The 16,039-nt window shown below is 43.8% G+C and overlaps 1 protein-coding gene across 2 annotated transcripts in view; it reads left to right on the forward strand.

The window, feature by feature from the left end:
- LOC138283721 (astacin-like metalloendopeptidase) overlaps window positions 1-13,356 on the forward strand; it is an 85,565-nt gene extending 72,209 nt beyond the window's left edge. For both annotated transcript variants that reach the window (XM_069221764.1, XM_069221765.1), the window contains 6 exons: window positions 1,826-1,953; window positions 5,136-5,251; window positions 6,628-6,853; window positions 7,033-7,154; window positions 8,389-8,611; window positions 12,765-13,356. In XM_069221764.1, coding sequence (XP_069077865.1) covers window positions 1,826-1,953; window positions 5,136-5,251; window positions 6,628-6,853; window positions 7,033-7,154; window positions 8,389-8,611; window positions 12,765-12,778 — 829 coding nt within the window. In that variant the 3' untranslated portion in view covers window positions 12,779-13,356. The remainder of the gene's footprint in view (window positions 1-1,825; window positions 1,954-5,135; window positions 5,252-6,627; window positions 6,854-7,032; window positions 7,155-8,388; window positions 8,612-12,764) is intronic.
- Window positions 13,357-16,039: the final 2,683 nt, after the last annotated feature.

A 16,039-nucleotide genomic window follows, 5' to 3' on the forward strand; every position in this document is an offset into this window, starting at 1 on the left:
TATTTTTATAAGTCTTATTGGGGCTCCTCTATAACTCCTTTAATGAAGGTGTACTCCATTGAAGATCTGCTCATTGGTGCAGTAATGTGTGTTTTTTTTGTTCAAGTCTCATATGAAGGGGGTTTTACACCTCTGTACATCGACTTCTTGGAACTAATTTGGCTAGATTGTATTCTTTTCAAGAGCTGTAATAGTACCTGGTAATTTCTGTTTAACAAGAGTAATTCCTTGACCACTCCTAGCACTGGGCCATGAATACATGTGCCACATTTGTAAGTTTTAAAATCATATTAAAAAAAAATACTGTGATGTGTATGTCATATGTTTCCAAGGGCGTAGCTTGGTCAGCAAGACTTGGTGGCAGAGGGTGAGCTTCAGTTTTCACGACATACACGCTGGCATATCATGTTAATCATTGTATGACATGCAGCACAAGAGGGTTACTTAAAGGTCACTGGAAAGGGAAATGAGTGTGGATTGTGAGGCAGTATTTAAAACACAGTATTTTGTAAAATAACAGTGTTTTAAGACCATCACAAAGTGTGTGTGCGTTTGTTTTTGTCCACGTGAGTATTCAAAAATTCCAAGTGAAATCCAACAGACACCTTCCCATATCTGACTGAAAGCTCCTGTACCCAACTATTTGTTAAACAGTACATTTATCAAAAAGGTACAACACCCCAAACAGCCCCCTGAAGCTATGCCCCTGTATGTTTACATGGTTGTTTTAAGCTTTGCATGAATTACATAAAAATACATAAATCTGTTTCATTCCAGACATAACTAGTGTAACAGAGTTCTGACAGTTCAGTAAGTGTCCATGCTCAAAATTACAGTTGACCAGCAGGAAATGGTTTTCACTGAGTCCCATTACAACCCAAACAGTTGTGAATATTGGTTTATAAATGTTCCACAAAAATAAATGTGGAAGTTCTGCCAGTTAGAAAATATCAATTAAAACCAATAGATGCCATTAGGCACTAATTGCAAGTTCTAAACTATAACTATGATGAGCTGCAATATTCTGTATAGGAAGTTCTCTTTCCAAAACCTGTATTCGACCTAGTGGACACGGTAAACCACAATAGACCACACTCATATTTGGCCATCTGGAATTTTACTCTGTGCTGTCTCTTGTTCAATAAAATCATTAATCATTAATCAAAATAAGTAACAACTATTTAATTGTTACTGGAATGTGGTTCCATGCATTTACCACACTTGCATATCATAACTCCGCATACTTAAGTCACTCCTTCTCTAGAAGAAGCCTGTTTCCATTACTGTGTGTAAACTGTATGGTATTAGATTGTCTGGCCCTGTCCAGCCACCTTGTTCTTAAGGCACACCTCAACTAGGTGAAGCTTGTTTACTCCAGTACTGGAACTTTCATAGATTCACATGCTTGAATCATTCCCCATTGTGGAGATGGGAGACTCCCATCTCGACGACGGGGAATGATTCAAGAATGTGAATCTACGAACTAATCCAATACTGGAGAACTGAAGTTACAGGTAAGTAACTTATTTTCTTCCTCCACTGTGTTTAAACCGTGAGGTGATTCAATGGCTAGCATTTTTCTGCACTTTTAAACTCGACCCAAAGGTGTTGGAGTGCTTTACCTGAGCACCAGTTACACAAGGATACATTCATTTTGTTTCTTAGGCACTAGGAGATTAAGTGATTTGCCCAGAATTACAGGATACTGAGCCATGGGCAGCTCTGGTTGTAACGCCTCAATATCTCCCATCCAGCATCTCTCTTGACCTCTTTCCAGATTATATAGATTTAAGTTTGCAATGCAACATTTTGATTGTTCCTGCAGAAAAACACTTTCAAACATGCCTTGGCAACCAAGCATACTTCCAAAACCGGACCCCACAGTAGAAATTGGACAGAGGTATGGACTCAGTAACCTGGACGTAGCCAAAGTCAAGAAGCTGTACAACTGCGGTAAGTGCTCACCTCTTGTAAATAAAGATAACAGACACGTGTAGGAGTGGGCCTTCTTATTGTTGTGCTAACATATCAAAGTGTGGGATTGTGTTCTGGCCAGTCCTCTACATCACTCCTGATCTATGAATTGGGCTCAGAACAAAAGGGCAGTGTGTACTAAGGCAAACATGGTCTCCCTCATAAAAGCTTGTATTAGCTGACTGCAGCAAAATCTAAGCAGCATCAGTGGTGGGAGCGAGTCTGCAGGTGTCCTTGGTTCCTTGTGATGGCTGTCTACTTCAGCCAAAGCCAGACGTTTCCACGTACACAGTGGAAGTTTGTTAAAAATGGGCAGCTTTCACTTTGTGGATGGTCACCGGCTGTTCTGGTGAGGCAGTAACCATGGGAGGTTTCAGGCAGCACTTCTGATTCCAGGAGAGGTCACAAAGCTTTTGTCTATTACATTATGAGTTGCAAGGAGGGAAGTTGCCCCTTTCGGTGCCACCTTTCTCCAGTAACACGTAAAGAGCTTGCATTTTGTGTGTGCATTGGGACTCACAGCAGCAGTCACCGAAGGCATTCAATATTAATATGTAGCAAATACTAACTTAGCATACTCAAAGTCAGCTACAAGGTGTAGCAGTGTCTTTGTGAATGTAAAGTTACTTCCTAAAGCCAGTGGGACATCTATCCAACAGTGGCATGGAGGTATGTTGGAGACACGGACAAGGAGAACCAGGGATGATGAGGTGTGAAGGTAGAGGACAATAAAACACATAAACCTCCTCTGAGTGGCTACATAGTACTTATAACTCTGACCACGTCAAGTGCCCTCCCAACAAGGTACCTGTACTCTTCAGGGTGCACTGTTCTTGACTCACCAGGAGGTCATGAATCAAATATGTTAACTGTCCAGCTGTTTCCTATATATTGAAGTATTTCCAGTTAGACTCAACGAATTGATCAAATAAGTGTGGCCTCCATCTTCTCACATGCCATGATAATTTAATTTCGAAAATAAAGAAACCTTTAACACGGCCATCAAAAGAGGTACTAAAACTGACCACTACGTTAGCTTTCAAGATCACACAGGTGCAGTGTTGAAGTGTAAAAGTCTGAACAGATGCTTGATCATGTGTGTGAAGTACTCCTTTACATAGTTGTGTTCTCTTGTAGGGCATTTCCAAGATAATCATGAGCGCTGAATAGTTCCGCCTGCCTGTGGGGACCATTGTTCTGAAATTGTCTTAAGTGCTGATGTTCGCCTTTCTTCAGGAAGGCCTGCAAAGTCACTTAAGAATGTCAATATGCAGCCTAAAGGAGAGGCTACAAATGCCAACATTCTTCATCCTACATGGTTGAAAAAAGGTACTGTAAAGTAAATATGCATTTAAATGCATAAATATTTTAAAGATTTCACAGAAAAAAATCGTGCACAAACCTTTTTGCAATGTTATATAAGGATGAAGGAATGCAGGGCAGTGTAGCCCATAGGCTGCCATTATACAGAATCAAAATAAAGGTGTGCCTTTAAGAGCGGATGGTCCTTCCATATCCCATCATGCTTAGCAAGAAGCAGTTACCTCAGTTCTTTTTTCCAGCTCCTTCTGACAGGACCCTGAAGCATTGAGCTCCACCTATTTATAGTTTTTTTCACAAAAATTTCTGATCAAATCATTTTGCTGCATCGTATTTACAAAGTGGTGCAATGCTTGCAATATGAACGAGGGCAACCCACTTGCACCACAAGTTCTAGGCTGGTGTAGGCAGATCAAGCAGTTAGCCCGCTGATCAAGAGGTAGACAGGGTCCCATTCCATGGAGGCACCTAGAAGGAGTGAGAGGGGAAGGGAGGAAGGGTGGTGGGTCCCCAAGTATACTGGTGCATGCCGTGAGCCGGTAACTTGAGTACAGGGTGGGGAGGCAGTGGGGGGCTCCCAATCCTCCCCACTAAACCCTGATTGCCAGAGCCTAGGTCAGGCGAAGGCCAGCTGGGTGCACCCTACTCACTCTCTGGGGAGGAATCCCTTGAGGCTGTGGGCCTGTCGATACAGTCCCTTCCGATCCCAGGCAGCAGCTCTGTTCTGAGCGCTGGCAGTCTGTATGGTTTGGGGAGTCACCTTAGCAGGTGGCTGCCCAGAGGCCCAGCCAGCAGGCGGACTGAGGGTGTCTCGGCCAGCCAAGCACTCCATGGACGTCCTGTCCACACGCAGCTCTGGAGCAGCCTGGGCCACCCAGTCAGCAACCGTAGGATGCCAACATCTTGGCTGCACTTAGGGCCTGATTTCTACTTTTTTAGCGCTGCATTTGCGTCATTTTCTGTCGCAAAAGCGGCACAAACGTACAAAATTCAATTTTGACGCAAATGCGGCGCTTAAAAAGTATAAATCAGGCCTTAGAGCGCTGACCCGCCCGAAGCAGGAACATCCACATGTGAGGGGTATCTCCAGGAGGTGAAGCCGATGGTCAGGAGACCTGTGGGTTCGATAGCCCCAAGCAGAGTCAAGGATGAATACTGATGCAGGGATTGGACTCGGCATCTGTTCACAGAGTCTGCCATCTTGCGTAGTCAGACCATGGCCCGGCATGAAAAACTATTTTATATCTCAGCACATCATCACACATTACAATATTTATCTCAAACATACATTGCACAGGAAGCAATTCTCTTTGTTTTGTTATTTTCACTGTATGGTTTTTTTTCTGGTTTTAGTGAGGACTACCCACTGCTTTTTTTCTTGTTTTCATCCCCAGTGTTTTTGTTTTTTTTTACCTCTGCTACTTTTTAAATTGTTCTTTTTTCCTATTGGGTTTCCATTAATGTTCAATTCCCATCGTATTTCCCTTTATGGATATTGCCATTGTTTTCTCCATCTGTCTCTTATCCATTGTTTTCTTTCGTTTAAAAAAATGTTCTGGCTTTAATGTGCTAGCACATGTAAATACAACCATGTACAAATACTGTTTACGTATGTTAGCACATTAAAAGGAAACCTATTGGCTTTGCCAAAGCTTGTTTCAAAACTGTTTTTGAAGTCCAAGTTTGGCAACCTCTAGCTAAAGTACCTTTATTTTGATGCAAATCTCAATACGCTTTCCAGCGGTAACAATGTTGAGGTGGAAGTGCATTTCCAGAATGTCTTCTTTCATGTTTCCCATCATATGTCTGTCCGCTGCTGATTGGTTGCTGTCTTTCATTAGATCTCTGCAGCACCCTGCTGTCTGATAAACAGGGATCCTTTTCAGCACCCAAGCCTCCGGAGAAGTACAAAAATAGAGAAGACTGCCAGTGGCTGATCCGTCTTCCATCAAACAAGGTGACTTCACACGTTTAGATTCCTTCATTTTTATGTTTTCAGAGACTCATTTAGCGTTTGGAAGAGTGAAAAACCCATTGTAACAAGAGGCAGTGGTTGGTCGTGACTTTTCAGAGATTCAACACAAATGTCAATGGATGAGTCTGATTTCCCGCATCTTGAGAAGTTCATTGAGGTCCACAGACTGAAACAGAGAGAGAAACATAGTTGAACTGAACGGTACATGTATTTACTATTGCATTCACCAGTGGAGCTATGTAATGTCTGGTGTTTGGACTGGCTAGAATGGATTCCTTTGTTGAGACAATACAGCCTAGAGCAACCACAGGACTTTGGGTACAGGTGGCTAAGTCAAGGGCATGCACTTAGCTCTGTCTTTGGTTGACGGTTGTCTTGGTGGATCGGCGTTAGAGTTATCAAAGTTTCCTTCTCCTTGGTGAGTGAGATGATTGTCCCCAGATGTTTCTTTGGGTGAACTGCAATGTATGATAAGGAGCCACTTACACAACAGTCATAAAAATATCAAAGAAACTGCAAACACAGCTCAAGGCTAAGATTACAGCAGGTACCTAAGCAGAAGCGACAACAGTGCAGCACACCAAGGCACACCCAACGAGAAGAGGAAATTGGTTAGTCTATGCCTCTTCTCCTGGAGATGCTCCATTGATCACCTGGATCCCGCAAAGGATCATCTCATACTTCCACAGCCCTTCACTGAACACACTGCCTTGCAGCAAGCTTTTGTGGAGCAGTAGGTCATCACTGTCGTGATGGCCCTTGGGACACGTAGTTCCGTTAGTCTTGTCACATGTTGCTAACTCTGTAGCCCTTTATGGTGGTGGAAAAGATTAGAGGTCTATGTTGGACTGTCCCAACAGGCGGTGGGACATTTCGTTTTGCTGGTAGTGTCAAGCTCACCCTCGGGCTCCACACTACTTTAGGGCCAGAAAGCCTTCAGTTGTAAATGTTGGCAGCAATGCAGGTGATTCTGGTGGCTCCTGGGACACACAGTTATGCCATTTGATTAAGCCTCTTCAATTGAAAGTGGCACAGTCTGATCACTGCTAAAGGGGAGCTGAATTAGTCGATGCCATAGCAATTTAATCCCTAATCATTGTTAATGGAAACCCAGCTTGATACAACTACGTCCCAATCATAGGAGTAAGCATTACTAACATGGCCTGTGCCAAGCCTCTGTTAAGCCTTAACCCCTGTAATATTCCTTCCAGGCACCAGAATGGGTATTTCAATGAAGTCTGCTGACTTCTGCGCATCACCCCACATATGGTCAAATTTGGCTTATCGGCAGTATTCAATATGCTTTTCTTGTTTCCATAACGTTCATGTCATACCTGTTTTTGTTTCTACCAAACCAGATTTCTTTGCAGTTCGATGACTTTGATGTCCAGCTCACCACAGATTGTTCTGCTGACTTCATCAATGTTTACGATGGAGACAGCACATCATCCCCAGTTCTACTGAAGAAGGCCTGTGGGAAGTTGGATCTCCCGCCGCTTCTGTCTTCTGGAAGCATGATGCTGGTGGAGTTTGTCAGTGATGGGGCTGGCTCAGCCAGTGGTTTCACAGCCTCCTATAGGACAGGTAAGCTGTTCTTTCTCTAGCATTGTATTTCAAGTCACCCTTTGGGAGCGGACCTCCCTGCTGTCTCATTGTTTCTGGATGCTGCTTAGTTTTGTTCTATGGAGTTATTTTCCCTTGCTGCATTTTGTCGTTTCCTTGGTAAACAAATGTAATCTTTTTGTTATTGTCCCATCTTCTAGCAGTGCCATGTGACAGCACCTACACTACGGACAGTGGTATCATCACCTCACCTGGGTACCCCCAGCAGTACCCCAATAGCATTGACTGTGTCATGGCCATTCTGGCTCCAGCAGATTACAAGGTATGTGCAGCACAATCTGGCAAGAAGTCGTTAGGCATTTTAAACACTTGCTTAAGATAAAAGCAGATTAAAGTATTTATGTGCATGCATACATCCTACATACACTTAGACACTAATATGCAGGACAGGTAATGCAGCAGGCTTAAGGTGCCACCTCATGGTGGCATCAAATAACAGAAAAAGGTCTGAAAACGTGCCACTTTTTACAGAGAGCATTCTAGAGTTAAAATATCAATTTGCTTGGATTGAACCTTTCCTGCAGACATGCGACAAGCAGTTTATTCAATATGTCTCTTTCCATACACTACACCTCTTTTCAGTTATTTTTCTCATTGATTTATTTGACTGCTTCCAGACATCGGAAAATCAGCATTGCTATGGGAATCGCAATAACGTGTAACTAGGGAATATGAATCTGCTGGAAATGTGCAAATCATGCAGTATCTGTCTTCCAATTTCTAAGCGTTAGGTCCACTTTGATTTGTTCTTACTGAATATTATAGTTCAGAAGTCTTTCCAGGCTGTCTAGTTTATTTCAAAGTAAAGATTGTGTGCCTACTCTGAGTTCATCCATATATTGTACATTAAGCAAATAAATGATTGCATGCCACTTCCTAAAGTAAAGGGGGACGAAGCTGTCCCCTCATAACAACATGGTGCATGATTTGCAGCAACAAGATTTGTGAGGGCGGACAAGCATGGCTGATGCCCTGTGTCAGATTCTGGGCTCCATTTTATGACTGCATTTCACTAAGTTTCAGCACAGCTAGACAGTATATACTTTCACCAGATAAAAGCTGAGATATGTACTAGCATAGGTAACAAAGACTAGGGTGGTAATTAAAAGATGTGCACAAGTGGTTGAAAGGAGTGTGTTAGTTGTTGGTATGATTAATGCACTAGTTTGTAGAGGATCATGGGGAGGAGAGGGTGTAAGTGTGAGTGCACTTGTGTTTGTGTTCATGGTGGTGGTAGTTGGGAATACGAAGGTGTTTGTGGTTGAGATCAGCATAGTGCTAGTGTAAGTAATGGGGAGTTGGCCTACTCCTGGAACCCTCATTCTGCCAATAGTCTTTAGTAATTGGGCTTGGCTCTGTTTGAGGGTGGAACAAAGGTGGATGTTGGGGTGTGGGTACTGGCCTAATTAAATGGTTTGTGAAGGGAGTACTCTCTCTGCTGTGGAAAGTGTTGTGAGCTGGAAGGGCTGTACTTACAATGATCCTGTATTTCACAGATCTCATTGTCCTTCACCCAGTTCGAACTTGAACCCTTCCCTGAATGTGGCAATGACTACCTGATTATCAGCGACGGGAGCCGCTCCACCTCTCAGCCAATAGGCAAATACTGTGGCAAGATGCGAGTCCCAAAACTGGTCTCCACCGGAAACGTGCTGTTGTTGCAGTTCCACAGTGACATCTGGGTGAGCAATGCAGGCTTCAAGGCGGAATACTCCTTCGGTAAGTTTTAGGGTAAAGGTCAGACTCGAGTAATGAAAGTTTAGCTGAACTCTGAACCATAATGCTTGTGGGGAACACATTTGGATGACATTTCATTAGGTCAAAGCTAATGAGACATATTTTGATATGGGTGGGAGATTATCCATCCGATAACGTGGTGTACTTAACTACTTCCGCCTAGGTGGAAGTTGAAAATCCACCATGTTTACGAATGTCTACCAAGGTGACAGGAATTCGGTAACAAAGTGGCTGTGTCTGGCATGCGAGGAACAGCTTTGGTGGAGAAACAATTAAATGCAAAGTCCACCAGTTCACGTGGAAACTTGAGATTTACCTCTAGTAAGGGGTGCGCAGTTAGGGATCACTGTAGTAGTCTGTCTAAAGTGCTGGGGTGTAACACAGCCAGTATATACATTTTATATAGGTTGCTCCACCTGATGCTATAGCTAACTTGTTCATATGAAAGTTGTCCATTTGAACAAGTTAATTACAGCATCAAGGCCAAGGGAAAGTGAGGGGGTCTGCACCAGCACTAGCATCAGACTGCATCCTATTGTAGACACATCCAGGGTGTAAAAATTAGAACTTTTTAGTAAATTTAAACTGGGCTCTGCTTTACTTTTTGTTAGAACAGGTGACTTCTTTGTGTGGAGTTAGTCTTTTTTAAGTGATATGTTTATGACGCCAACTACACGACAACAGCACAGAAAAGTATTATTTCCTCAGAATGTATTCATTAGTGTTGCTATCATAATCATTTCATTCTCCAACAGAATGAGGCAAACATCTCGCTGGTGAATACCCCTCTGCATCTGTCTGTGTGTGGCGGAAACTCTACCGGAAGCGGAAGTGATATTTATTAAGACATTTCAGGTCTTGGGGCTCAAGCCAATAGATAAAGTCATCTACATGAGGACTTCCATCATGTGCACAAGTTTTTAAAAGTAAAGAGGTGAGCAACCTCTGTCTAGCAGCATCTCCAGACATATGACTCAAAGATACCCTGTTATATAAGACACCCTTGGTGATAGTCCTCCAAACTCTGCCTTCAACCCTCCTGTTTTGCTAAATAATTTTTTGTTAGCTTGGGGTCTGTGCACTTTATCACTGCTAACCAGTGCAAAGGTTCTTGTGCTCTCTCCTAAAGACATGGAAAAACTGACCTACAACCAATGGCATATTTAATTACTTGTAAGTCCCTAACGAATGGTACTTCATGTACCCAGGGCCTGAAGCATTCATTGTGTCACCCACCAAAGTAGCTCTTTAAAACATGTCTCAGGCCTGCCACTGCAGCCTGCAGTGCGGTTTTAAACTGCTATTTTGACCTGGCAAAATAATCCGTTTTCCAGGCCTACACCTTTCTTTTTAATACTTATAAGTCACGTCTAGGATAGGCCCCTAAATCTCCTTGGGCAGAATCCATAGTATTGAAATAGTAGGACATGTGGATTTAGGTTTTACGTGTCCTAAGAGTGAAAAACTCCCAAAGTGATTTTTTCTACTATTGCAAGGATTATCTCTCTCATAGACTAACATTAGATGACCTTATTACCTTAATAAGTAGAACCTTAAGTTTTGGAGCTGGTAGGAAAATTATGTTTGCACCTAAATGAATTGTAATTTAAAATCCTCTTTCATGGTACAGTTGAATTTTAAGTCAGAATTCTGGAAAGGTCAATGTTAGAAAGTTTGCATTTTCTGTGCCAAACTAGTGTGCCTTACTGCCAGTGTCCTGGGTCACATGTCTGTGAATGGCTTTCCTGCTATAGGATGTGTATTTCTCCTAGACAAGGAGAAAACATTGGCTTAGGTGTGATAGGATGGCAGGGAGCAGTTATGCCCTGCTCTAAGTTACACTTCAAAAAACCTTGCCTGTAGCACATATAAAGGACCTGACATTAGTCTTTTGTCACCCCAGACATTTTGGAGCCAAACCCAGGAAGGGTAAGGGAGTAGTCAAGGTGTTGCTTTCAAAGAAAGGCTGGCACAGTAGATAACAAGTGGCACTCTCAGACCTCAAATTAGATCACTTCTGAATCTATGAAAGATCCAGGAGGAATGTCCAGCTACCCCACAGCTGGACGATCTACCCTGCTGCCCTGTTACTGAAAGGACTGCCCTGCTTCCTGAAGAAGGAATACTGGGCCTGCTCCTTGAACCCAGGACCACCAGAGTGACACCAAGGACTAGGTGGCTGGGCTCCTGTGTTAGGTTCATGGACACAACAAGATCCAGATATCCTGCAACATACCTGCCTGCTGGTCTCTGCTGGAGTGAGTCCTAGCCCCCAAATGGTGTCCCCGAAGTCCTGAACCCTTGGTGTGGTATTAAAGTGGCCTCCTCCTAAAATCGAAAACCTGGGACTTAGAGCATTTTTTAGAAGCCCCAGGTTTTGGAATTTAGGATAATCAAAAACTGCCCTGGGACTTGACAGGAGACTGGGATCTACCTGCAAGCTTATCCGATGTAGGTGCTTCAAAGGTGGGGTTGGCTTCCCTGCAGCTCCTGCTTTGTTCTTTTCCACAGCAGCAAATCCCTTTTAGCAGGACCTCTCAATGACGGTATCTGGCCTCGTGGAGCCCTCTTTGGCTACAGCCTCGTGCTGCTAGGGTATTTCGAGCTCCAGAAAAACTTTTTAAGGTAGAAATCGTCACTGGGCTCAACAATGACCATCACTCATCAACGATACAAATGATGGGCTCCTTGACCAGAAAATCCAGCTTTTCCAACAACCAAGACTTTGTCCATCGGCTCCCCATCATCGATGACAGCTTCTGATACAGCCTGGTGCCTTGACCAGCTAAGACTCTACCTTAATTGCTTAATACCTTTCATCTGGGAGGGGACGGTGTAGGTTTTTTGACTGTTGCTGCTGGTTTTTACACACATTGTGGTGCAGGCTCACATTTCCTCTGATCCTCTCTTCACACCAGGGACAGAAGTTGATGTTGAGCCTTTTTAAGAGCGCTCTCCTCATGCCACTGAATGAAACAGTTTGAAAAGCCACCTGCTGTGCTGCCTCATGCAGGCAGCACAGTAGGAATTAAGGAGTGGTGAATACGCCATACTGCACAATTGTAACTGCTTATATTATGGTGTTAATTAAGTAGGTTTTGTTAAAACAAGTGCAAATAAAAATACCATGGCATTAATATATGCAGATGCTCAGAGTACAAGTGCTATTTATTACCATAGAAATGGTAGAGTAGGGGCATCATGACTTACTCGAGTCTTTACCACTTGTTAGTCATGGCATTACTGCCATTCAACAATGGTAGTAAATAGTATATTACCCTATGTGCACCAGCATACATAGGCCCTGATTTAGGAAAGGTGGTGCTGCATCCAATGCTGTACTACTTTTCTTGCACCCCCACCGTCACCATGTGTGCACCGTATTTATTGTATTGCACACCATGGTATAGGGTAGGGGCAATAGCATCAACATTCATGATGCTATTGATGTACTCTGCAAGATTAGCGCCAGCATGTTAGTGCTAAACCTGTAGAGTACATAGGGGCTCATTGTAAACAACGGTAAGCCTCCTTTTAACGCGTGCTGTGTGCAGGCATTAAAAATAGCTGACAAAAATGGTGCAGTGGAATCTCAGATTCCACTGCTCCATATCTGCAGTCGTCCTAACAGGGATCGCCCCTTGCATGCATTACACCTGGAGCAGGCATAATGTGATGCAAGGGGTTACAAAGTGGCGCAATGCTTGCATTGAGCTACTTTGTAAATATGGCACGGAAAATTTGGCCTTGTTGCGCCACGCTAATGTGGCACAAGGTGGCGCTAGGTCTTCTTAAATCTGGACCATAGTTTATATATATCCTGTATATAAAAATGCATCTGTGTGTTTGTGTGTGTGGGTGTGTATATATGCATATATATGTGTGTGTTGGGGGATGTGTTTATACATATACCTGTGTGTGTGTATGCATGTGTGTAGATATAGATATGTGTGCCAATACATAAATGTTCATATGTTCACCGTTCATATGAAAAGCCTAAATACGTAGTTAGCTACACCAACATTCTTGGAATGAAGAAAGAAACACAGAGGTGAAAACATAAAATGAAAAACAATGGGAGGAAAACGTGGTGAAGATGTTATTAAGAAACATTCTGATATGTTTTGTCTCCTAGTGAAATCGCTATGAAGCTTACTGGATGAAGGACATTCACAGAGAAGATGAAAACGTTGTTTCGACCATCAATGAGCGTTGATGAAGAAGCCCTCTCTCCTCAGGATGCTGGGTCTGATGAATGACATCTCTCTAAACGCCAACACGAGCGGTTTAATCCCAAGCCGGGATCTTTAATATTCAAGGGCTGACACGGGAAAAATACAGTCCAACGTTGACCTGTTGATTGCAGAGATGACAGGCGCACAATGCACGCCTAGACCCAAAGCTGATCTTCACATCCCTCCCTCGAGCATTTACATAATTCTTCAAGCCACCTTGGAGGGTACAGTTCAATGTGAACATACTCCCTTGTGTGCCAGGTGCCCCTATCAGGATTCTTAATTTAAATGCCCTGGCAGACACTAGATTACAATGCGCACCACAAAAGACTTATATAAGTACATTAATTATTTATTTAATATGTAATATGTAATGAGGTGTTAAATGTATTTCAACCGACCTATTCTGTTCTATTTAATTATTCCAGTGAATTAACGTTTTCGTTTTGTTGTCTTTGTCTTCCTAAATGCTAATAAAACTGTGTATAGCTGAAAATGCAATGAATTTCTCATTCTTCCAGAAGCGCTCTGCAGCTTGCACTTTGATGGCTCTGCATTAGACCTCTAAGAGGCTTGGGAAGGGGAGTCGAGAGGATGCTAAGAGGGTACATTTTAGGGTGTAGCAAGATGCTGCTCGAGGAACAGTGGCACTGGAACTATTTTAAAAGTTGGGGTTCTGGCCCTCAACTTCACATTACTAATGTAATATACATGGTAAAAATGAAGCGCTAAGAGAAAGTGTTCTAAATGAGCCAAGAACATTCACCACGAGGGTGGAGGAGAGAGCCAAGGGTCCAGTGGTGTATGTTGAAGTACATATTCCACATATGCGGCTAAAGTGTGGCAGTATTTTATTTACAGAGAACACGTTCTTCATCAAAACTGCCTCCGTGTAACTGAACCACTGCAAACTCAGGTTTTGAAAAGAATGCAGTTTTGTTTGCTTTTTAAACTTATGATGGTGTCCTGAAAAGTCAGAACTTGGGAGCTGTGGAGTCATAACTCAAATTGACACAGCACTATGAGCCTTTGGCCTCCAGATACACAGGTCCATTGTCAACCACCACCAGTGACCTCTAATTTGGCTGCTGTGACTGCTTCGGTGTTATTGGACACATCACGGAAACCTCCTCGCCATCCTGATACATCCAAAACTGAGGTTCTCTTGTACAGGATTTCCGTGTACAGTCATAAGCAATGAATAGTCCCTCCCATGTGCAGGGACCCCGGAGCATTTCTTTAATCTATCTTCTTAAGCGGAGAATCTCGCCTTTCTTCATGAAGGCCTGTGGAGACACTTAAGACTGAGACAGATAATGCATCCTATATGCCTAGGCTACAAAGACTCAAATCTTCATCATGAAGTCAAAAAGGGCAAATATATTAAAATTGAGGATTGTTAGACTTTTCATCCTTGGCGTAGTTCCCCTAAATGTTTGCCTCTGTTTCCCAGGTTGTTGATGTGTGCTGGACTCTGTTTTTGCTGTTTTTGTTACTCTGGGCACTTTACCACTGCTATCCAGTGCTAAAGGGCGATTGCTCCTGTATAAAAATGTGTATGTAATTGGCTCTCCATGATTGGCATATCTGACTTACTGGTAAGTCCCTAGTACAGTGCACTAGAGGTGCCCAGGGCCTGTAAATCAAATGCTACTAGTGGGCCTGCAGCACTGGCTTTGCCACCCACATTAGTAGCCCTTTAAACATGGCTCAGACCTGCCACTGGAGTGTCTGTGTGTGCAGTTTTAAACTGCCCATTCGACTTGGCAAGTGCAGGCCTAAACCTTCCCTTTTCTTACATGTAAGACACCCCTAAGGTAGGCCCTAGGTAGCCCAATGGGAAGGGTGCACTGTATTTTTAAGGTAGGACATATACTAATGTGTTTTATATGTCCTGACAGTGAAATGCAGCCAAATTTGTTTTTCACTGTTGCAAGGCCTATCTCTCTCTTAGGTTAACATGGCGGGGCTACGTTTAAAAATGATTAAAGAGTAGATTCCCTTTGGGAGCAGATAGACATGTGGAGTATGGGGTCTCTGAGCTGCCAATTTTAAAATACATCTTTTAGTAAAGTTGGTTTTAAGATTGTGTGCTTGAAAATGCCACTTTTAGAAAGTGGGCATTTTCTTGCTTAAACCATTCTGTGACTCTGCCTGTTTGTGGATTCCCTGTCTGGGTCAGTTTGACAGTTGGACAGTTTGCACTTCTCTCTAGACAGTGACACAAAGGGAGCTGGGTGTAGTCTGCATATCCTGATGAGCCATCTGTGCTAGGAGGAAGGGGAGGAGAGGTCACTTACACCTGAAAGGGCTGTGCCTGCCCTCACACAATGCAGTCTCCAACCCCCTGGTGTGTGTCTGGGGCCTGGGCTGGCCAAGGCAGGATTTCACAAACAAGAGAGACTTTGCTTTAAAGTAAGCCTACTTCAAAGGGCAAAATGGTTATAAGAGGGGCACCCAAACCCACAGACTTTAGATCACTTCTGGACATCAAGAGGAACCTCTGCCTGGAGAAGAGCTGAAGAGCTCAGGAGAAGTGCTGCTCTGCCTGAGACTGTGCTTTGTGGAGCTATCCTGCAGTTGCTGCTTCTGCCTGTGCAAGAGGGCAAAGACTGGACTTTGTGTGCCTTCCTGCTTGTTTAGAAATCTCCAAGGGCTTGTCCTGAGCTTGCCTCCTGTTGTTGAAGTCTCAGCGCCATCAAAGACTTCTCCTGCCAGCACCTGGACTCTCTGCTGAGATTCCTGCCCTGCCAAGTGGTGCCCTATCCAGTTCCTGGGGCCTTGGAAGGTAAAGCTGGCAGACCAAGACTGAAAATCCATGCACAGACTGCCGTGCGGGGAAATATTTTCCGCACCTTCCGAGACGTGCCTGAAAAACGACGAACCGCCGGCTTTGCGGCAGAAATCGACACTCCACCGCCATCGCGGCTGAAAAATCAACACACGGAGCTGGAAGAACGACGCTCACACCCGCTGACGGAGGCTGTTAACGTCGCAACCCACATTGCGCGGTTTTGCTGAAACCCTGCGGCAGGATTTTCGACGCAAACCTTGCTGGGGGCGGAAAAACAACGCAACGCCTGCCCGGACCCGAGTGCTGCCCGGATCGACTTATCGCTCCCCTGCGGGGAAGATAAACAACGCACGCCGACCCAACCGAAGAAGGAGAAACGAT

The sequence above is a fragment of the Pleurodeles waltl genome, chromosome 3_1 (genome assembly GCF_031143425.1).
Source record: "Pleurodeles waltl isolate 20211129_DDA chromosome 3_1, aPleWal1.hap1.20221129, whole genome shotgun sequence".
NCBI classification, from domain to species: domain Eukaryota; kingdom Metazoa; phylum Chordata; class Amphibia; order Caudata; family Salamandridae; genus Pleurodeles; species Pleurodeles waltl.